Source organism: Pogona vitticeps, chromosome 6 (genome assembly GCF_051106095.1).
Source record: "Pogona vitticeps strain Pit_001003342236 chromosome 6, PviZW2.1, whole genome shotgun sequence".
Lineage (NCBI taxonomy): Eukaryota > Metazoa > Chordata > Lepidosauria > Squamata > Agamidae > Pogona > Pogona vitticeps.
The window spans coordinates 11,231,107-11,254,645 of record NC_135788.1 but is presented as its reverse complement, the minus strand read 5'-3'; the positions used below and the strand labels follow the sequence as shown (position 1 = coordinate 11,254,645).

At 39.9% G+C, this 23,539-nt stretch overlaps 2 protein-coding genes across 5 annotated transcripts in view; one reads left to right on the top strand and one right to left on the bottom strand.

Annotated features, from left to right (window-relative positions):
- The window catches only part of WDR37 (WD repeat domain 37), a 51,164-nt gene extending 39,417 nt beyond the window's left edge, over positions 1 to 11,747 (bottom strand). For 2 of the 3 annotated variants that reach the window (XM_020779687.3, XM_020779688.3), the window contains exons 1-2: positions 11,514 to 11,747; positions 800 to 976 (exon numbers count right to left, since the gene is read on the bottom strand). In XM_020779687.3, coding sequence (XP_020635346.1) covers positions 800 to 937 — 138 coding nt within the window. In that variant the 5' untranslated portion in view covers positions 938 to 976; positions 11,514 to 11,747. Of the gene's footprint in view, positions 1 to 799; positions 977 to 4,837; positions 4,865 to 11,513 lie in introns of those variants that run through there. The other variant, XM_078378535.1, reaches the window with a different exon arrangement.
- Positions 11,748 to 15,443: 3,696 nt separating this feature from the next.
- On the top strand, positions 15,444 to 23,188 carry IDI1 (isopentenyl-diphosphate delta isomerase 1). 2 transcript variants are annotated; one of them, XM_073002913.2, is made up of 5 exons: positions 15,444 to 15,680; positions 17,554 to 17,714; positions 20,068 to 20,160; positions 20,782 to 20,912; positions 22,000 to 23,188. In XM_073002913.2, the coding sequence occupies exons 1-5, from the start codon at positions 15,457 to 15,459 to the stop codon at positions 22,315 to 22,317; spliced, it is 927 nt and encodes a 308-aa protein (XP_072859014.2). In that variant the 5' UTR covers positions 15,444 to 15,456; the 3' UTR covers positions 22,318 to 23,188. The 2 variants fall into 2 exon arrangements, with proteins under 2 accessions (XP_072859014.2, XP_072859015.1); XM_073002914.2 differs by having other exon boundaries at positions 15,569 to 15,699.
- The last annotated feature ends 351 nt before the right edge of the window (positions 23,189 to 23,539 follow it).

Genomic DNA, 23,539 nt, shown 5'->3' with positions numbered 1-23,539 from the left:
TTATTTGTTCCATGCTAAGTGATGTGACTCAGCATGCAATTGATAATGTCTATAGTAACTTGGGACATTTTGACTCCACACATTATGCCATTTGCTTAGCTGTGGAAAAGGATTTTGGCCCCGATTTACAAAACTAGGAATAAGTACAAAGCCAAGCACTCCTTGCTGCTCCACCAAGCCCCTTTTCTAACCAGGGAACTCTGTCTTTTTTACAAGTAACAGGCCAGGAAAATAAGCCAAGATACACTTTTTCTGGCTGCAACTATCAATTACTCAGATGTCATCAGTTCAGATGTAATTGAGAAATGTGGCTTAATAGATAAGATCTTCAAACCAAAGCTGGCATGCAAAAGAAGGAAAATATGGGCAAGGAAAGGAGTGATTGGTATCAATTCTTGTTCCTGCCTTCATTGAGCATGGCTTATGAAGCCTTAAACAGACATTTTGATCGCCAGTTCAGCCATAAGAGTGAGAAGAGTGGCCTTAACCACAAGCTTCATGAAAAGATTGTGGTGAGCATAAAAGAGGTAAAGGCCACAACCCTTAGGCATAACCAAAGATATTCTCACTGCCAGATACCTACTCACTACCTTTACAGTTAATCATATGCCTTAAGCACTACATCAATATCTGTTCTGCATGGGATTTCAGAAACCCTGATGGTGATAACAAGTTAGACTTGCTGCTGTATAGATTACTACCAAAGTCCTGCAATCTGCACTAACAGTGCAGTAGTGAAACCTGTAATTGTAGAAGACATACACATACCCCGCACCCTTTCTAGTCCAGTCATGTTTACCTGGCCTTCCAGCATTTCCCTCTGCAATCCTGACCGTTCTTGCTCGGAACTGTTGGTTCGTCGTATAGAAAGACTGTGAGATTTGCGTTTCTGCTTTGCCTGGCGAGCCGTGGCACAACTTCCACTTTCTGTGGGCATTACTTCAAAGAAAACCTTTCCCGACACTCCTAAGATAAACTGAAGCCAAGCAGCCAGCATTACAATTTGCCTCATGGAACAAGCTACTGTATATGTTTAAGTAATAAACGTAAAGGAAATATTTAGGCCTGCCAAATTCTTTAAACATTTTCAGGATAAGTCTTTGCTTTTACTATTAACTCTTTCTACAAAACACTTTTTAAAATTATGGTTACAGTTGTAATTCAGCCTACATTAAAAAAAAAACATTGTAGATCAGTTGTTCCCAAACTTGGCTAGCCCAGGTGTTCTTAGACTGCAGTTCCCAGAAGCTTTTACCACTAGCTGTGCTGCCCAGGGTTTCTGGGTGTTGCCCAGTAAAACACCTGGGTTATTGAAAATTGGGAACCCCTGTTGCAGATTATACAACTATTAAGAATATTAATATTCCAAAGAATTGTAATACCACACATTTCACTGTTGGTTGCAGTGTGGCTTTTAAAAAATCAATATTTTTTTAAAAATCAAACTGATTTAAATTAAAAATTGATGTTTACATTTAAATCATGATTTAAATTGATATTTATGATTTAAATCAAATCCACTCTGATTGGTTCCAAACTACAAAGCCAACCAGAGAAAAATCTGATCCACTTAAGCTCTGCTAAGCATTTTCAAAATGAAAACCCACTGAAAATTCCAAAATGCTTCTAGTGAACAACTAAGCACTTTTTGTGGTTCAATTAAGACACATGCAAAGTCATAAACAGAGCTATAAATACAAGAAGATGATGTTTGAAGGGCAGTGTCAGGTAAATTATTCACAGTCAAATATTTTCAAAGAATATTTTCAAAGAACTACTTGGTTACCTTATTGGTTATAGCATTCATTCTTGCCAAGCCTCTACTTTGTCAAGCATAAATGCCAATATAGAAAAAATAAATAAATACATTCCTGGGAAGTTCCTAAATACATCCCTTGATAGTTAAGTGATACTATGACAGTTAGTTTATAGTGTGAAAAGACTACAGTATTGTTTTTGAATGTAAACTGCCTTGATTACCTGACAGTACCTGACTTCAACCATACCCACACATGCAAGATCCAGTTTCCTCCCTTAAGAAAACAAAAGTTGTCTTTCATTTATTGCAGTGTACAAAAAACTGTACCACATCCAACGGTGGGCATGGCAATTCTTATTTCTTTCTTAGCCCAAGCCAATCAAGCAGAGCTCTAACAGTTGGTACATTTAAGATGTTTGATTAAGAAGATGACCACCATTCACAGAACAAGAAATTTTAAAATCAAATCTATTACTTTTAGTTCAAATAAATGCTTAGAAAAATCATGGGAGCCAGACACCATCTTAAGCACAGCATTCATCTTCCATGGGAAAGAATGCTACTTTTAAAATTTAGTCTAGAACACACATGCATACTCTAAAAACAGAATACTTTGCTGTTGCTGCTGAGGATATTACCATATTTTTCCGCGTATAAGATGCTGCCATGTATAAGACGCCCCCACTTTTCTAATCCCAAATTAAGAAATCTAAGTGGGGTTTAGCAAGTGTAGGGAAGGGATCAAAGCACTGCAGGATCACTTTGATACCTGCTTTCCCCTCCACTTGTGTTTGTTCTCTCCTCAGCTTACTTCCGTGTATAAGACGACCCTCAATTTTTAGTCTAAAGATTTTAGACAAAAGTATAGTTTTATACACAGAAAAATACAGTATTTCATTCACATGAAACTTTAATCAGTTATATTTCAATAAGATTTCTTCAATCTGCTGAAAGTCATAATTTTAACCTAGCAAGTAAATTTTTATTTTCAGTAAAAAAAAAAGATGTTATTTCTTCAACACCAAGATTAAAAATGTATCATCCCATTCTTGCAAAAAGCAAAGTTCAGGCCCAGAACATTTACAAAACAATAACGACACTGCAAATTAGATCCAAAACCTTGCAGAACAAAGAAAAGAGAAATGTAGTCTTAGGCAATCTGAACAGATTTTATAACAACCATGTTTTGATATCTAATCTAAGATCTACAGCAGTGGTTCTTAACCTTTGTTACTCGGATGCTTTTGAACTGCAACTCCCAGAAACCCCAGTCAGCACAGCTGGTGGTGAAGGCTTCTGGGAGTTGCAGTCCAAAACTCCTGAGTAACCCAAGGTTAAGAACCAGTGATCTACAGCATACTAACTCTTTAGAGAACTAAGCAAGAACAATGTCACCTCTCTAAACTCTAGGGAACTGCCAAGTTCTTGGGGGGGGGGGGGCACATAGACTATGAAATCTAAGGCTAAAGAAAAATGAAGATTCCCAAGTCAAGGCAGCATACATAAATTACATGAAATTGACACAGAAGAGTAATACTGTACTGGGCTTGCTTCAATCAAGTACAATTAATGATATGGTTGCCTCTGGAGCAAGGGCTCTTCACTTCCATGAAACCTCTCTTACATGCCTACCGGCAAATCACTATTTTCATATGCAAGCAACACAAATTATATCAGCAGTTTGGAAGATGTCTCCACATAAAACATGGTATTATATAAAGGTAACCTCTAAATAATGGATCTATTGAGTCCTAATTCACATTACAGATAGTGTTTCTTCTTCCAGCATCCATTACACAATATTATGCTTCTTTTTGCAAATCTCCTCATATTGCTTCTGAGCATCAGCAAATTTCATCCTCTTCATGCCATGTCAGCTTTAATTATATATACATTTAATCCTACATAGTTTGGTTATATAATATCAAAGAAGTAACTTGGTTATTAACAGGCCCCTTTAAAGTGTTTCCAACTACAAAAGAGAGAAAACAAAAACCACAATTACAGGGATATGGCCAAATTTCAGAGGGTGTTAAGAAATGACATTTGTATTGAATAACATTTAATATTCGTGAAGCACCTAAAATGAATTGGTATACAAAACAAATCAAGAGAAGTCTTGACCAATGGGCTTACACAACTTAATTTAGGCAAAAACTAAAAACAACAAAAATTGAAGGAAGCAAATACTAAACATAGCCTTAGAAGATAATATAATTTGAGAATCAGCAAAAAGTCACTTACTCATAAAATACTAACAAATTAGTCTGTTCAACATCACCATTCTGTGTTCCATTGTACAAACATTTCATTGCACATCTTCATGCGCCAGTGTGACTGCAAAATTCATGCACGGCTTAGGAGAAACATGTCACATGCGTGCAAGCCCTTCACCAATACTGCAAGCTCTTAATTCTTATGTTTCAGAGGAAGCAAGCAAGCACACATATAGGAGAAAGGAAGAACTATAACAGGCAGGATCAGTTTCCAAGGGTCAGCAGGCTTGTCATGTTTAACCCACACTGAGATCTTGTGTACATATGTTCTTATGTGACAACAGGAGTGGATATATCCTTCGTCACAAGCAGACATACTGGACACACGCTGAAGCCAGTGTAGGGCAAACATAACACATGAAGTAGCCCTCATCTACATATATTTCATGTTAATATCAGGCCATAATCTTGTATCCCATAAATGTGGAAATAAGGCACACTGAGCCTAGCTGAGACTTAGTTCTGAGAAAATATGTACAGAATTGCATTGCAGATTTACCCATAACCCACCTCACTGAAAATACAGAACAACTTCTGTATTTTAAACAGGCAATATAAATGCTAGAAGAAAGAAATACCACCCTTTAAAGTTTTTGTATTAAATCACTTCCCCAAGTTGAAAAAGTGATTTGAGTCAGAATCAAATTCTACATCTCATCATAAACATATTACAAATTTGAAGATTCAAAATTAAGAGAACAAATATTTGGGCAGTATATTGCTACAAGAGCGTAACAATCAGTTTCTGGCAGTCACCTGGATTCACCTTATTAAATTAGGTTTTCAAAACAATGGAAATTACCTGTCCAGTATATCAGTGTCATGTTAAATATCCTATGAAAACCACATTAAATATTGATTAGTGAAGAAAATGCAAACAATGGTCAAAAAGACAATGGTCAAATGTGAACATTTATTGTATCTAAAAAGCATGCACAACTGTGTTTACATTTAATACTTGCAATGAAAAAATGCAAAGGCTACTATAAGAAACCAACTATAAGTTTGAAGAAACTACAGTTCAAATTTAAGATAATTAGAGATGGGGGTATTCGTATACAAATACGAATATCCCCGCACAGGTGGTGTTAACAAAAGTCCAACCCCATAGGGCCAGACAGTCCGCTCACCAATCCACTGCAGATGTGGGCAGTGCGATTCTACCAATGGCTCTGCAGCACGCAATCCGCTCGCCACTCCTGGCAGGAGGTGGGAGTACAAGCCTCGCTGTAAGGTCAAAGAGTGGCGAGTGGATCGCGTGTTGCGGACCCATTTTAGAATCGAATTGCGCCATCTGCGTCGGATCGGTGAGCGGACCGTGCGGGGACAGTCATATACGAATACAAATAACCCCATCTCTAAAGATAACTTAAACTTCAGCATGGTCAGACTCTTGTAAATTCATGACCTTGGGTCTGTACAGAAGAAGTAGACATGTATCTTTACAGACCCATCATATGCTTACTTGCTTAAAAGCATATCCCATTTATTTCAGCTGGATTCACACTGAAACTATGCCATAAATGTCAAAAGCAGTATTCTAGAAAAAGCTTTATACAAGAGTACGTTCTGAGTAAAAGCAGTGTGGATGTAATCTGTTTTTCAATACACCACCATTCAGGTGAGCAAGCTGCCAAATGCAGTCCCATGAAACAGATGGTCCAAAGCAATAAGGAAACATAACATATAGTTAAGATTTGCTAGAAACTACACCCAGAATTTCCCATTCTGCCAGGCACCATACAGAATTTCTGGTAGCCATAGCATAAAAGCCACAGCGTGCAAATAGCAACATTTCGCAAAGGGTACCTGACACAGCATAAATTTATGAAACCTCCACGCGTTCCACATGGCACCCTGTTGTAGGTGTAGCCTACCTCAATGACTTTTAATTTTTCAATTTGTGTGAATGTTTAACCTGAGGAAACTGGGCTTCCAGCAACCCTATACCAGGAATCACTTGTTGGAAAAGCCTCACCTGTTTCAGCAGCTACATTATTTGATAGAATTATACCAAGCACTTTATTTCTAGGAGCACCTTTGCACTTTGATTACAGTCTCACTCATCATTTCAACTCTGGCCCTGCAACACCTGCCCACATAATGTTTTATACTGGGAAATGATCCCATTCATCATTTGAAACAACTAATGACAAAAAAAAAAGACTTTGTTACATATTTGAACTACATCCGCAAACAAAAATGGGATTTTTCAAAGCTACTTGCTCATGTAATGGGGTTACAACAAACCACTGATTCCCAAACTTGGGTAACCCAGGTGTTCTTGGACTGTAATGCACAGACACTTTCGCCACTAGTTGTGCTCGCTGGGGTTTCTGGGAGCCGCAGTCCAAGAATGCCTGGGTTGAGAACCATTATAATAGATGACTCAAATCTACATTTTCATTTTGCTCTCTCAAACTGACTCCAAACTTAATAACAGTAAAAACACATTTAGGTGTCTCAATCTAGTTTAAGCCACAAATGATCCTCCTTTAAACACACACCTTTTAGAAAGTTCTAGATTATTCCAGCAGAAAAAGCATCCCAGTATTTAATCTTTCCTTTTAATATAACATGTTTTATACATGTGAGTAAAATGCTTAAAATTTGATTTAATGGCATATAATGGAATGTTCTATCCTACAGGAATAGCTGGTATTCCTATGTGCTGCTTCTTCTGGTGTTTCATAATCAAGATGAATAGTCTAATGAAAGAATAAAAACTAATCAAGCCAAGGGATTATCTGTTTTAGGAAACATCAGAATGTATTTTTAAATAATCATATTGTTTTGGAGAAATAAATTAATTAAAAGTGTAGCAAAGAATGAAATCTAATGAAAAGTAATTTTCAAGCTTGGTTCTTTGAAAACCGGCTGCTCCTCCAAAGATATATCATGGGATAAAATCAGTCAATACTAGGCAACCAATCCTAAGTGACAACTTACTCACCCTAAATTGTCTTCCTTTGCTCAAGCTGTGTTGCAGGAGTTTATTCTACATTATACTTGCTTATCTGTAAGGGAGGTCTGATGAGCAACCCATGTGAACTGTATGTACACTAAAAAGTGATCCTTAGAAGTCCACTATAATATGCAAGGGATCTTCAGCGAAGATATCTTTGTAGGCTGCTTTCTTTGAGTAAATATTGTCTACAACACTATGTTGTACAATTTTTTGAATAATTCTGTTTCATGATGTTTACATCAATATATTTATGGGTTGTCTCTTATCTTTTATAGTCCCCTGAACAATGCATTAAAACAGTAACAGGCTAATATGCACCAAATATTTCAACACTAAACACATACAGAATCTTGAGAAGTGTCTCTTCTATGAAACACTCCATGACATGAGTTTTTCCTGGAAGCCTTCCATAAAATTTCCCCAAATGGGAATGCCTTAAGAACACAAGTGAAAGGTCAACATCAAAACAGGATGAAGCAGTCCTATAGTCAAGAATACTGCATTATTCTGGGATCAAAGCCAGAAATTCAATTGGGAAAGATCCAATACAGAGAAGCAATATATGCGGAAAGGCTACACATGGAAGAAAATAAACAACAAGAATAATATCCCCTACTAAAAATTAGGAAAAGGCCACATGACCATGGAAATAATACAAATACAGGAATAGAGAATATCTTTAATCGACCATTTAAAATATAAAACAAAAAAAACAGAAAACAAAAAACAAACGGTGACCTTTCGGTGATAAATCATCTTCTTCAAGGCTGTGCATCAAATTCTTGTAGGCAGTTCCAATTTATATGCTGTTATTGATGTCCAAAATTCATAAAAGATATCACTTATCTATCACCTATTAAGAAACTGAACCAGGAAAGAAGCAGTCTGAGGCGAAAGTCCTCTTGCATAGTTATGCAAATAGCATAAGTTTTGGATGTAAACTGCCCAAGAAATCATCATAGATGTCATCAGTTACATACAGAATTGTGTGACTCAGCATGCAATTGATCATATCTACATTGATTTCTTAACTTGGAGCAATTAGTCTCCAAAAGTTATGTCAGTTACTACACCACTGTAACTAGGTAGCAGGATCTGGGCCAGCATCAAGGTGCATTGGAGAAAATAATACAGGCATGTCACCTGATTTCAGGACTGAAGGTTTCAGTCAGGATCTAGCACAGATGACGCATACATACCTAATGGCACAGAGTTGTGTTTCTGTCTTCAGTCCCCAAATCCAGAATTTGAACTCCATGGAGTACCACAAGAATGCAGTATCCATGGAGTTCTTCCTTCACAACTGGGTTTGGTTTTTAAACTAGGATTTCAATAATTGGCTCAGGATACAATATTGAAAGCAGGTAATAATTTAAAGGACAATGGTAGGGGAGGACTGTTACAGTGACTAACACAACAATACAGTATGTTCTTTAGATCAGAATTTTATTTGTCCAGCTAAATAATTTATTCAAACCAGCAATCTTCTGCACTGAACTTTCATTCACTGGGTAAAATCCTGTTAACCAAATCCACATATACAAATAAGGCTGCAGAAACAGTACAGAAACTGCAGCAGAGTGAAATATTCACAAAGCACTTCTGCTTTTTTGTGCCATGCAACAGTCGCAATGGGAACCATGCAACTGATTGCACAGTAAAATTGTGCAATGCTGGTCACCTGGGCAAAGATGTAACTTTGTAATTCCAGAATGAACAGGATTTCAGCAACTGTTGATGCTGTTCAAATCATGTAGCTGTGTTTTAATTCAAGAAGTTAAAATGTTCCTTTTCCAATTACTGCAGCATTTCTACTAAATCACATCAATTCACTGTTCACTTTCCTAACCTTATCATAAGAACAGCAAACTATTATCTATGCTTTAAAACCACATCTTATCTTTAATTAGAAAACATAAATCCAGTTACATAAATCCTATCATATATCTGTATATTTTTCATATTATCTCATTTGCTAGTTTACTTTGTTCTGATGTACTGTAGTTTCTTATTAACCTTGGTTTATCCAATTCTGTTAACACCCTAATTCACTAGGAATATTCTAATTTACAAGATGTCAGCATCTAGTAATTTTTCAATCAGGTAAAATGCATATTTTGTTTCTCAATATCTATGTAGGTTTAACTTATTCAGTACAATATTCTAGATTTTGTTTCTTTCAATACTCAAAAGCTTTTTTTACATAATTAAATGAAGTACACTATACATAAAATAAACAACAATATATGTCTAAGATTCTTCTGTAAAAATGTATCCCTCTGATCATTTTCCTCTTTATTTTTGTATTATTTTTAATTCCTTTTTTCCTTTTTCTAATCTCCTTTAATCGTTCCTATGGACCTTTCCTTTCAAATAATGCATCCTCCTTTTCCTTCTTAAATCCCCAAAGGTCCCTGTCTCCTTGCCACCTTTTCCTTTTCTTTCCTTGTTTCAAATTTGGATGCTTTGTTTCACTCTGCCTATGTCTCAGTGGAGATGCAGGCATGGTACCAACACAAAGGATGTGACTCAAAATGGAGCAAAGGAAGAATCACTGAGCAAGTTAAAACACTGAAACCCACTTCTGACTTGAAGCTCCCTTGGTGCCCCAGCCTACAATCTGAGAAATGCTGTTTTAAGAGAGCTCCTGCTCCAGAAGAGAAGCAAACTAAAAATATCTGCACAAAATCCTCTACACAGCAATCCCAGTACTGTACTGCCATATTGGCAACCTAGGGAATGCATTGTAACTTAACATTCGAACCTAGTAGTAATGCACTTTAATATTTTAACCACATATTTAGTAACATAACAGTTTAACTGCCCAGTTAGTGATGAAATTGTTCAAATAAATTACCCAATAAATTTTCTTTCCCAATGATCTTCTTTTAAAAGTCTAATCTACACTTTCCATTATCGTTTCTACATGTTTTTCCTTCTCCCATTGCCATATGCGTACCAACAATACAATGAAAATTATAAATTTTAACTAAGCAGGGGATAAAATAATTTTTTTTCAAACCTAATAAAAATATTAGACGGCAAAAAATTGAGAAGATGCATTAAAAGTGATTTCCTCCATAAACAAAGCTTAAATGCTAACAAAGGGGCCTATTTTCTGCAGTACAGGATCCTCCCTTAAACAGTCAGATCACTGGTCAGCTTCATGTTGCTTTCAAAAGAGTTGTGCAACTCTAATTGTTTACTTAACTGCAACTCCCATCCTCTTCCACTACCAGCTATTCTGACTAAGGTGGGTGGAAGCCACAGTTAAACAACAGACAGAGGTTGCCCACTCCTGGCTTATGCTGACCTGCTCTTCAGTGGTTCCAATTTCCCCAACATCAGGTTGAAACACCAGAGACTGATCCTGGAAGCTGTCACAAGCAATGCATATGTTCTTTACAGGATCTATCACTCCTCCCCTAAAATTCTATGTCATTTTATCTGCTTTCATAAAGAATATACACTATCCTCTATTTTGTTGACACACGTTTATCAGCTCTTCCAATTTGCAACAAAAGTGGCAAATAAATTTGTAGAACACAGCCTGAAGTAACCACAAACTGTAGAAATGTTGTCATCCGAGAAAATGAGTGCTCAGGGACGAGCAGGTCATTAAGACAGCAATCTCTCAGAAAAGAGGGGGTGGGGATAACAACACACCCCACAGAAAGTAACTGGCAGTCCTCCCAACACTAATTACCCTTGGTTGCTTCATACATTCACAAAATATACACCTTGGAGCAAGTGTACCACTTAATACTTCTGTATTCTGGATATTCTGAAGGAAAGCCGAGAGACGAACAAGACCATTTATGACAGCTAACATGACAACCTAGTATTTGACTGTGCTAATACACACAATCAGATCTTTGTGCCCCCGCTTAGGAAACAGCCTCTGTTTACCTCTATTCTTGTAAAGTAGGTTTACATGTTAAATTTTTTTTATTTAACGTCTCACAGACATTTAAGCCACTGAAATAAAAAAGAACAAAAAAACCCCACACACCAAGCATACAAAGGGAAGTAATACAAAGAAAAGCCAGTTTGAGAGTATTCCACACAGCAACCCTACCCAGCATGTGCTAGGTATTAATATTGCTACACTTCGTATATTTTTAGCTTCCAATATTGCCTGTAAATGATGTAAACTGCATTTCTAGACTCATTGCTTTTAGCTTCAGATGTTGTCTTTCAATTACGTAAGCCGACCGGGGTCCTTGATAAAGGAGGAAGGCGAGGTTATGATATTTTAAATAAATTAAGTAAATAAATATGCTCCGTAGCAGCCCAGTTCCCCAAAATCATTGGGAACACAGCCCAGAACCTCCTGCTCTCTCTTCACACCAGCCCCAATATTCCCTTGCTCCTCAGTTCAAAAAAAAAACCGTTACCCTGAGGTAAACGGAAACTACCACCCGCGGCTGAGAAGAGGGCCGGGACCCCTCCCAGTGAAGACGAACCGGCGGGGTAGGGAAGGGAGGCGGGAAGAGGCCCTGAGGCTCACCTTCGAAGTCCACCGGAGGGGGCGGCTCCCTTGCCCGGAGGAGGGAGGGACAAGGTGACGAGGGGGTGGCGATAAGAATACACCCCCACGGAGGATGAGCGGAGAGTGATAGTAAAGGTAAAGGGGGGGAATGACGAGGAAAGGCGCCGCCGGCGGCTGCTCGTCTTCTCCCCCAAAACCCGAACGCACCCAAAACCGCTCGTCCCGGAGTACCTCAAGACCACTTCCGGTTAGAACCGGAAATAACGCCGGCACCATAGAGACCGCTCTCTCTCTTTCCCCCTCCACTCAGCTAGAGAGGAAGGGGCGACCAAGAGGGGCCGCGGTGACTCACGTGACTCGCGTTCCACTCGTCCGCGGCGTAAGAGCCGGACGAGTCGGCCTCTCGAGTCGGGAGCTTTGACCTTCCGTCTTGGCGCGGTCGCGAGAGCCTTCTCGGCCCTGCGTCCCCAGAAACCGACCCCGCCGGCTGAATCTTATTAGGAGACTCCGCAGGCGGACTCTGTGCGTGTTTACTGGGGAGTCGGGCGGCAGTTCTGTATAGAAACGTAAGGTAAAGGTTCCCCTTGACAATTTTTGTCCAGTCGTGTTCGACTCTAGGGGGCGGTGCTCATCCCCGTTTCCAAGCCATAGAGCCAGCGTTTTGTCCAAAGACAATCTTCCATGGTCACATGGCCAGTGCGACTTAGACACGGAACGCTGTTATCTTCCCACCGAGGTGGCCCCTATTAATCTACTCGCATTTACATGCTTTCGAACCGCTAGGTTGGCGGGAGCTGGAACAAGCGACGGGAGCTCACTCCGTCGCGTGGATTCGATCTTATGACTGCTTGGTCTTCTGACTCTGCAGCACAGACTTAGCGCCACCACGTCCCTTTGTATAGAAACGTACCTGGGAATAAATTCGTTGGGTTTAATAGGAAATCATATCTGAACAGATTTTGTAGGGTAACCTTTTCCTCCTCTTACACAGGCCTTAAAATCGGCGGAAATTGTTTACAAACCATGGAGGAGGATGCCAACCTGCAAATTTATGGGTGGTTCTCAACCTCAGTAATTCTGGTCAACAGAGGCCTCACCCTGCTGAATTTCACCCATGATCAATTTGCAGCCTCTTAAAAATTAAACTTGAGGCTCATTGATCTTTTCTGTTTAAGTATTTGTGCTTAAAAATCTAAAAATATTTTAGTGAAAGGTGGTTTTAGCAAAAAAATTGAAACATTGAAATAGTAATTGGTGGAGAGGGACCTTGAATATGTGGAAGAATACATCTTTTTAGGTTCACTGGTCAATCCAAACAGCGATTGCGGCCAAGAAATAAAACGTCAAATCATGCTAGGTCACACAGCAATGAGTATCAACCAAACACGGAAAAGTAACAATGTCAGCTTGGCAACCAAGTTCAGATTAGTTCATACCAATGTGTTCCCCATAACTACATATAGCTGTGGAAGTTGGACGATGAAGAAGAAAAATTGATTCTTTTGAGCTATGGTGTTGGAGGAAGCTCTTGTGTATTCCATGGACTGCAAATACTGTATAATGGATAAAGAAGTGCTGAAACACATAAGACATGTCACTGGAAGGCAAAATAGCAAAATTTAGACTTAGTTATTTCAGCCATGTCATGGGATCAACATCATTGGAGAAAGATGTTCTGCTCGGAATGGTCAGTTGATAGACAACAACGAGGACACCAAATGTGTTGGTTAGATGTAATCAAAGCAGACACCGGCCAAAATATAAAGCACTTGAAAGAAGCAGTACGAGATCGGAAATCATGAAGAGAGCTGGCTCATTAAATCGCCAAGGGTCGGATGTGACTGGGTAGTTCGATCGGGTTTTAGTTCGAGAGGGTTTATTCTAATTTTGCCATTTTTAAAATTTTTGCATAGTATTTTTACTGTATGATTTTATTATATATTGTGAACTGCCCAGAGAGTGGTGTCACTAATGAGGCAGTATAGAAGTGGAAATAATAAAATAAATAATGAAGTATACAGAGCCCTATGGTGCAGTGGATATACTGCAACCAAGCCTTTGCTCATGACCTGAATTTAATCCCGAGGGGTTCAGGTAGCTGGCTCAGTCTTCCAAGGTTGGTATAATTAGTACCCAACTAGCTGGAGGTGGGGGCAAAGTATTATTTGCATAATTGCCACCCAGAGAGTGCTGTAGCATTATGAGGAATTATATAAGTCAAAATAATAATAAGTACTTAAGTATATTGGCTGCATAAACAGAGATTTTATAATTCTGTGAACTTTACTCTCCTCAGTAAAAAATACAAAATCATTTATGGTTGGAGTGTGGAGGACCAGCAAAAGCCCCATATGGTTGTGTAATAATAAAGGAGTTTTAATAATAAATTATTACAAAATACAGATGTTGACCTAGTCAGTCTTTTGGATGGAGGGCCGACCACGTTAAGAGCAGAATTTATATTTCATTTTTATTTTTTGTTTCAAAAAGATCTACCCCTGTGTATTTGGCAGTGGAACCTGAAGCTGGAAGTGTATTAGAGGTTGAACTCGATGATCCATAGGATCCCTTCCAGCTCTGCAGATCTAAAGATGATGAAGATAAGTGCACAATCTCTGGCCCTATTCACTTTGGCAGCATTTTGATAATTAAATGGTTTAGGTTTCTGACTGTGGAGCCAGATATTGGGAGTTAAATTCCCCATTGTGCCTCCTTGACAGGAGCTCAGATCATTCTTAGAACTGTTCTAGTTCTAAGATGATCCTTATTAAAATGGAAGATGTCCCTTGACTCCCATAATATCTCTATTACTGAACTGTACTCATTTGCAAGGTAGCATGATGCCTCCTTGTGGTTGCCACACATTACTATCTTGCCAACAAAATCAAAGTGTGTAGCTTATACTGCCCCATAGTTTCAAGCGCTCTCTGGGAATTTCATTATGCAGGCAACACGTTCCACCTCCACCCCCAGCAAGATGGGTAACTCCGTCTGACTTCGGAAGGGTGGACGGCTGAGTGAACCTTGGAAATGGTGGAAAAATCAGTTGCTGTTTATGAAACAAAAACGTTTTTGAAAACTTCATGGTGCATAGATTGTATCGGGCTCATGTCAAGAGATCAGTCTTAGGAGACCCAGAATATTAAATAATCACTCTGTAAGCATTTTGTCCAAGGAGAGGTGGCCCCCTGATTTCCACAAGCACCTAGGCACAGGGAGGTACTGTATTCCCCCCCTCTCCACAGCCTGGCGACGGTGACTACTCTTTTGCAGCGAATAACGGCAACAACGGATACCAAGCTTTAGAAAAGCAATAAACACGGAACATCAGCATTTTTATTGCCCGCGCCACAAGGATGTGGTGAATTGGGTACATCGCACATGCATTCACTTGAACTGGTACTTTTTTTTATTTTTTTTTTTATTTTTTATTTTTTTTTGCTAAGCCTCTACAATTCAGACTCGTTTCCTCGTGTGTAAAGGGGAAGGTCTTCTATAACGTTCCTTCCTTGAGATAACTATAGGGCTGGACTCGATGAGCCTTATTTGCCCCCTTCAAGCTCTGCAGTTTCAAGTCCGTGGTGGTGGCTAAGCGCCGTCATTGGTTCGCCCACCTATCTATCTCCCTTGTCTCCGCCTTTATTTGGTTTCCTGCCAATCAATTGTCTCTCCTTCCCCCCGCCCCCCTCCGCTCCTGACGCCTTCTGCTTCGACCGTTTCAATTCACCCCCTCCGACTTCCTGAAATAAGCGGCTGCCCTTAGCCCCGCCCCTCTCACCACTTTGCCCTCCTCCCTATTCGGCGGCGGGCCCGCAAATTACCCACCGCTGGCCACTGACGGGACTGGAGCGTCTGGCGCTGTTTCGCGGTGGCGCGATCGGCCCACTCTGTGACGTCAGGGGCTCGGGCTGCCGCCATTAGCCAGGAAGAGCGGGGCGGGGCGGGGCGTAAGAGCTTCGCCATGTGGCGCGCGTCGCGCGGGGGGCCAGTAGGGCGGCAGTTGGCGGCGCTCGCGCTCAGAGGTGCGCGGGCAGGTTCGGAGGAGTGGCGCGTCCTTTCCGTCTCCCTTCAGCGACGCCGCTCGCGGTTGGCCCAGCCGTTGCCGTCCCCGCCGCCGCCTCTCCTGTCTCCCCTCGCCTTCGCGCGCCTGAAGGGAGAGCCGGTGTGGCCTAGAGACCAGGCGCGGTGAGGAAAAGAGTAAAGTGTGTGTCGGGGACGGGGGAGGAAGAGGAGGAGGGCCTCGTGAAGGGAGCACTTGAGTAACCTTCAGAGGAAAGGGCTTGGGGGGGGGGCTTTCATTTCCTCCCTCAGGGGCTTTAAGGGAGACCCCCCCCGCGACCCGAAAAGACGTCTCGTTCCGCCTTGTGTGTTGTTTGCAGCGCCCAGCTGGACTTGAGTCTGTGGGACGTTAAAAGCCACCGACTTTGGTTGCTTTTTTCTTTGCCCGGAAATATATACTAGATCTCCGCACAAGTGTTTTGTTGAGAATTTGCCTCAGAAAGAGTTGACTGACAGACAGGGCCAGTTGATTATCGTACAGTATTTAGTTTCACACGTGTGTGTGTGTGTGTGAGAGAGAGAATCACAAAAGCAAGGGGGATGTTGAACTGGGATGCACAAACGTTCTGTGAATTTTCTTTTTTACTCCCCCCCCCAAAAAGTTTATTTTACGTTTCACCAGGGAGATCGGGTTGGCTCTAGTCTAGAGCACTTTTTTCAGTCTTTACTCCAGGGCCATATCCTCAACAGGCTTGTGTTTAGATGGTGTGAGAGCAAGTGGTGAGTGGGTGACAGATGTGAGCAGCCAGACACTTTTAACTACTGGACAAAAACAGTTATTGCAGTGTGTGGTGGTAAGTAAGGAGTCACCTGTTAGAGCCACGACCTGCTACTTTTAAATGCTTTATCACAGGCAAGAATGGGGAGGTAGACCGATTCTTCTACCAGTGCATCCTCAATAAGCTTGAGTTTAGAGGTGGTGAGAGGGAATCTATAGTCCTAGATGTTCTGGGTGTTATAATCTAAAGTATCTGGTGGGTCAGAGGTTTCCCACCCCAACATTTATGAACATTATGTTTCTGCTGGCAACAAATTTTAAATGTTTTTTTTTTCCAGAAATAATAAGGATCAGTAACGGGCATTGAACAACACAGGGCTCTAAGAGTTGTTGGATATTGTTGCTTCCTTTTTTGCTTCACGCTTGTCTGGCTGCCTTCTACTGTTCAGTTTCTCTTAGAAGATAATTCAGAAGTAAATCATGTTCTTTGCATGCAAAAGGTCTCAGGCTCAGTCCAAAATTATTTCAGGCAGAAGCTAGGAAAGATGCCTAGCTGAAACCTTGAACAGACCTGATTTGGGTAGACAACACTGAACTAGATGAGCTAATAGCTAGACCTGCAAGTAGGGTTGGAGACAGTGTAGGAAGAAATGTAGGATGCACGACCACTGCAGAACATCCTGTGGTGTTCAGTATATTTTCTTGAACAGCTGGGATACACAAGTTAAACCAATTAGTGATACATGCTGTGCACAGGGCACTCCAAACCTAATAATGGGAATATTGCATGAGGACTAAAACTAGCATTATCTTACTGTTCAAAATGATAGGAATACTGAAATTACCTTAATATTTGGAAAGTCCTAGAGGTTGTTGCTTACACTTTAACAAGTATAATATAGCATTTCCCTCTCACTAGCCGGAGCTGGAGTCCCGAAGGCAGTTTGTGTCGTTCTGCCAACTCCTGCGACGTTGCTGGAACCAGTTGTATTGGCTCTTGCCTTTCCATTGGATCATTTCAGCAATGTGGAGAGGGGGGATCTGCTGCTTGGGTAACAGCCTATCCCGCATATTATTTAACCAGGCGTCATGCTCTGGAGAGGACACTCCACCATTCAGAGCATGTTACCATAGTCTCTCGAGAGCCAGTAATAACTTTGTTCATTTGACTTGTATAATGCTAATTGTGAATGGTATTGAAAAACCTCTTGAATTGTATAATTGTGGTTGGGTGATTCTGAATAAATGTGATCAATTCTTTCTGATAATTATTCTTTCTAGGAATATCCATACCGCAATCATGCCTGAAATAAACACAGAGGATCTGGATGAGCAGCAAGTGCAGTTGCTGGCAGAAATGTGTATCCTTATTGATGAAAATGACAACAGAATTGGCTCAGATACAAAGAAAAACTGCCATCTGAATCAAAATATTGACAAAGGTAATTTTTTAATATTTCAAATACCTCCGTATATAATATGATTCTGGCCAAACACTCCAGTTGATTTGAGGACAAATGCACCTCACTATGTGGAGCAGGGCTAGGCAAAGGGAAGTCCTCCAGGTACTTGCAACATAGGTCTTGCCTTCAGGTATTTACAATATATGTGTACTCTTGCACAATAATACTGCAAAATAGAACTGGAGGCAACGAGACAAAAGAATAGAAGAGTTAAGTTAGAGAGGTGAGTCTTGCATATGTGTTTGAATTAGTAGAATTCTTTCAAAAGCAACTTGGGCTTACTAACTTTGTTACTAATTCCTGTGGAATCCCAAGTGAGACACATGTTATGTATAAAGTAAAATTATATGGCTTGCCCTTCCACTTCGCCTTGTCTCTATATACTTCTGCCTGATGGCTTCATACCGTGTTTCCCTAAAAATAAGACAGGGTCTTATATTTTTGCTCCAAAAAACACATTAAGGCTTATTTTCAGGGGATTTTTTTTAATGTATGAAAATCTATATTTATTAAAATATGGTCATGTCATCTTTGGTTGCTGCACAATGGTGGGAGGCAGGGTTTCATTTAATGGGCTTATTTTTGGGATAGGACTTATATTATCAGCATCTTCTAAAATCATATTAGGGCTTATTTTTGGGAAAACAGGGTATATGTATCCCAAATAGCAAATAATAAGGCTTAACTATTCATTCTGTGACTGCTTCCTGGCTTCATGAAAAGGGAGGAAACTCTCCTGCAAATCAAGACACACAGTCTGTAGTAGTCTTCTGTTTTGCATAAGACTAGAAGTGATAACTAAAGGATTATGAGCTTCATACACTTTCCTGTTGTGCTGCTTCGTATACAGTGGTGCCTCGCATTACGACGTTAATTCGTTCCAGCAAAATCGCTGTAGAACAAAAACGTAAAGCGAAAATAAAAAAGGCATTGAAACACATTAAAACCTGGTTAAAGTCTTCCAATAGGCTAAGAACTCACCGTCCAGTGAAGATCCTCCATAGGGGCGGCCATTTTCAGGTGCCTGTGCAGTGAAAAATGGCTCCTGAACACAGCGGGGAGCCATTTTGAGCACCCTGTGGCCATTTTGAAAACCCGACGACCAGCTGTTTTGATCGTCGGGAAGCGAAAATCGGTTCCCGAAACAGGGAACCGATCATCGCGCAGCAAAATTCCCCCATTCAAAACATTGTTTTGTGATCGCAAAAAGCTTGTAATGCAGATTCATCTTTAAACGGAATGCCCATCTTGTGAGGCACCACTGTAATTGTCTATGACTAACTGAGGGGTATGCATATAGTAATACAGTGGTGCCCCACGAGACGATTACCTCTCAAAATGATGAATCCGCATGATGATGAGTTTTTGTGATCGCTATAGCGCTTTGCATAATGTGTTTCCTATGGGCATTTTCTGCTGGATTATGTTTTGGTCCGCGCTTCACAAGATGGGGGGGTGGACCGTTTTTTGCAAGATGACGATTTTAACAGCTGATCCGCGCTTCGCAAAATGGTTTTCCTATGGGCGATTTTCGCAACACGATGACAATTTGTCCCCATTGGAATGCATACAATGGATTTCAATGCATTCCAGTGGGGAACCGCATTTCGCAAGACGATGTTTTCGCTAAACAGCGATTTTCACGGAATGAATTAACATTGTCTTGCGGGGCACCACTGTAGAATGAATTCATACCCTACCTTGATATTCGCAAGCTTGTCTCTTTATATTGTTCCATTGTACGAGAAAGGATAAACATAGTAATCCTGTTGAATATTGTGGGGAGAAGGAAAATATGAAGGGACAACTGTTGTTAAACTAAGGTAGCTCTGGATCAGTTTATCTGAGGAAAGCATACTGTGCAACCCATATGGTGGAAAACACTGGTTTAATAAAATCATCAGTATCTGACGTTTTAAAAGGATTTGGACTTCCCTTAAAATAATGAACAGGATTGTTGCTGTGGAGAGCAACTAGGTGTGTAAGGAATTGTTCATAATTACATTTTCTATCAGTACATTGTCCTTGTTCATTATGTTTGTTTTGAGCGCACCAAACCGTTTTTCTTTTAGGCTACTGTCTCCCTTATAAAGAACGATTGCATGTGTATTTAAATATACTATTTGGTTGAATAACTTTTCAGTTCCTTTGGAGAGTTCTGTAAGAGTAAGATGCCATCATGTTTAAAATGAGAATGGAAGTAGTTTGGTTCTTTGCTAAACTTTGGTTATTAAATAAAAATCTGGTGTTAAATGAAACATGAGCGAAGTTTCCTTTTTGCTTGCAGCATACAGTAGTTTTTTTCAAAGCTTATTGCCTATCTCTGTGCTAGGATTGCTACATCGTGCATTCAGTGTATTCCTGTTCAATACGGAGAACAAACTCCTTTTGCAGCAGAGGTCAGATGCCAAGATCACCTTCCCAGGTTTGTTATTTCCTAGCATATACCCTTTGCTGCATTGAAATTTATGTCCCCAAGCAAACATGTAGAGCTTAACAGAACAGATCAGACTATCAAGCAAAATTTAAATGCTTGCTTCCTGAAGAAACCCTTTTGTACATAAGTAGATACTTGGCAAGCAGCAGCATTAATTTCTTCTGAAAGGTCTCTGAACTGGTTTTTCAACCTATATAGAAGGCAGCTGAGATTGACAAAGATTTCTGATGGACCAGCTCTATTTGTACAATGAATTATTTTTTGTCTATTTAGCATGATTATGATGAATCAATGTGTATATTAGAGAACAGAACTGAAATAATGAGTGGCATTTTCTAGTGCTGCTTTTTGAAAAAATACTCATGAATTAGTGGGAAAAAATAAGATAAAATTATCCTTTTATGGAAATTATGCTTTGATTGGCTTCTGCTGATGGGCGGTACTTTGAATAGCACACTGTATGCTATTGTGTTATGAGATTTATTTACAGCAAAATAGTATTTGTTGTGGCTAACGAGGCCTTTTCCTGAGGGTCGGTCCCCTCAAGTGTTTGGTAGCTTGAAATGCTATTATCTCACGTTAAAACTGAATCCACAAACTCTTTTGTAGATTGCTTTACCAACACTTGTTGCAGTCATCCCCTAAGCAACCCACTAGAACTGGAAGAAAACAATGCAATTGGCATTCGAAGAGCAGCACAGAGGCGACTGAAAGCAGAATTAGGAATTCCATTGGAACAGGTAAATTGTGTTCAGATTAGCTAAAATTGCCCATATACCAGAGTTAGAACACTTTAGTTTGATAAAACAAAGCCTCAAAGTCGCAGTTTGAGACATCCTGCATGCTCCAACTGAAGCCTGCAGACTCCTGAAGACCAGAGTGTGTCTGGTAGGTGCCCAGAAAGAAGGCAGCTCTGTAACTCAGGCCCTAGTCACATGAGGAAAATGTTCTCTAGTCCTTCCAATACTTTCCATACCTCTGTAGTACTGATTCACAGTCATGTACAGTCATGCCCCACTTAACGATTACCCCGCATTACGACGAATCCGCTTCACAATGATGTTTTTGCGATTGCAAAACGATGTTTTAAATGTTGTTTTTTTTTTTCGCTTTGCGAAGATCGGTTCCCGAAGCAGGGAACCAATTCTTCGCATTACGGCGATCAAAACAGCTGATAGTTGGGGTTTCAAAATGGCTCCCCACTGTGCTTAGGGATGGATTCCTCGCTATACAGGCACCAAAAATGGCCGCCGTATGGAGGATCTTTGCTGGACGATGAGTTTTTAGCCCATTGGAACGCATTAACTGGGTTTTAACGCGTTTCAATGAGTTTTTTATTTTCGCTTTACGTTTTCGCTCTACAGCAATTTCACTGGAACGAATTAACATCATTAAGCGAGGCACCACTGTAGTATACATCCTAGGGCAAATTGGGGGGGGGGAAGATAATGCACACAGGCAATTCTGGTAAGAAATGCACTGATACAACAGAGGTACAAAATAACACAACCCTCCCAGAGAGTGGAAAATAAACTGCAGTTAAACCATTTGCCAGGAAATTGTTGTTTCAATCTTCACCCTGTGTCATTTGACCAGGGGGAAAAAAGCAATAATGGGGGGGTGGTGGTAACTAGAGAACATTTTCCTCATGTGACCAGCAGAGCTTTTGTTCCTTGTGCTACTCTCCATTGCTTAGAACTGTGTCACCTGGAAGTCTTTGAACAGGATTGTTTTGAGAGGTCCTGGAAAGATATCCAGTTTTTAAAAAACTGAACTCCTGCAGGACTGTGTTATCACTACTAGTTTTACTAATTATTTTTATTGCAGGTGACACCAGAAGAACTTCTCTACATAACTCGAATTCACTACAAAGCCCGCTCTAATGGGATCTGGGGAGAACACGAAATAGATTACATTCTGTTTGTGCAGAAGAATGTGACACTGAATCCAGATCCCAATGAAATTAAAAGCTACTGCTATGTTACACAAGAGGAACTGAGAGAACTACTGGAAAAGGCTTCCAGAAATGAAATTAAGATTACTCCATGGTTCAAGCTAATTGCAGAAACTTTTCTATTTAAGTGGTGGGATAACTTGAATAATTTGAAGAGATTTATTGAACATGATAAGATACATCGAATGTAATGGACCATGGAATGTACAAATCTAAAGTGAGACATTACCTTCAAATATGTCATGGATTATTAAACTGGGATGTTATTTGTAAAGATGATTGCAACATAGTTGTTGAAGTAAGTAGTAGTCCCTTCAGGACTAAGGAAATTTGTTTTTATATATGGCATGATCTGGATGGCTTGGGTGAAGGCTCAAATCTCCTGCCTTTCATTTCATGAGCTTGTGAGTTGGATTACTAAAAAGCCCGCATTATCTTGTTTGCATTTCTTTGCATAACTATTAGAGGCTGAATATTTGCTATGTTATCAATTGGGATGAAAAAGTGCATTGTTCTCAGATTCTCTCTTTTCTCTATGTGGGATGGTGGGTTGTTTGTAATCAGCTGTTCAGTTAGATTGGGTACACAGTGCAGGACAATGACTGGAATGGTTAAATTAACAAGAGTCTACAATACTTTTTCATATTTAAGTTTCTAGTACTCTGGATAGTTGATGATACAAGATAAAAGGTAATTTGTGGATGTGGTATTAATTGCTCTAATAGTTGCTCTGGCTGTATCTGTTTGCACATTAAGTATGATGAAAAATAAGTTTTGTTATTATAAAAATAGTATTTCAAAATTAGAAATGTACAGATAGGATATGTGCACCAACAGTTTACAAATGTGCCTGCCTTCTATGAATTAACTTCCTCTAAAAAGGAAAGAAACTGATTCTGACAAACTGTCAAAAATGAACCTTCTTAGCACCTTGAAAACAACTGAACCTGTTTGGTTTTAACTATAACTAAAGAAGGAAAATTGTACATTACCAGACAAACTGTTGATATAGAAAAAGCCATTGGTGTATTTTAATAATTAAAACATCTAGACGTTTTAAAATGCTGTGGATCAATTTGTACACTGTAAGAACATGACAATAACTACTTCACCAAAAAAATAGAGGTGAAACCCTTTTTTGTGCCATCTTTAACTTTCAGCAACTTAGGATCAGTTTCAGGTTAGTTTACAGAAGTAGTAATTGTGAGGAAATACAAGATGACATAAACGTGTACTTTCCCACCAGAGAAAAATGTGATCCACAACTTCTGAAATGTCTCAGATACCCCAAGGCTGCTTGTACACGTCCCTTTAACAGTTGCTCTCCTGAAACTGATGATACTTGAAAAAAAGGAGGGACTGTTCAAAATACTTCCACTGCTGAGATGCTGCAGCTGTACAGTACTTATGTTA

Coding starts and splice junctions, on each gene's coding strand:
- IDI1 (XM_073002913.2), top strand. CDS start 15,457: ATGTGGCGCGCGTCGCGCGGGGGGCCAGTAGGGCGGCAGTTGGCGGCG. Junction 20,161..20,781: donor TGCCAAGATCACCTTCCCAG/GTTTGTTATTTC, acceptor ACTCTTTTGTAG/ATTGCTTTACCAACACTTGT. Junction 20,913..21,999: donor TAGGAATTCCATTGGAACAG/GTAAATTGTGTT, acceptor TTTTTATTGCAG/GTGACACCAGAAGAACTTCT.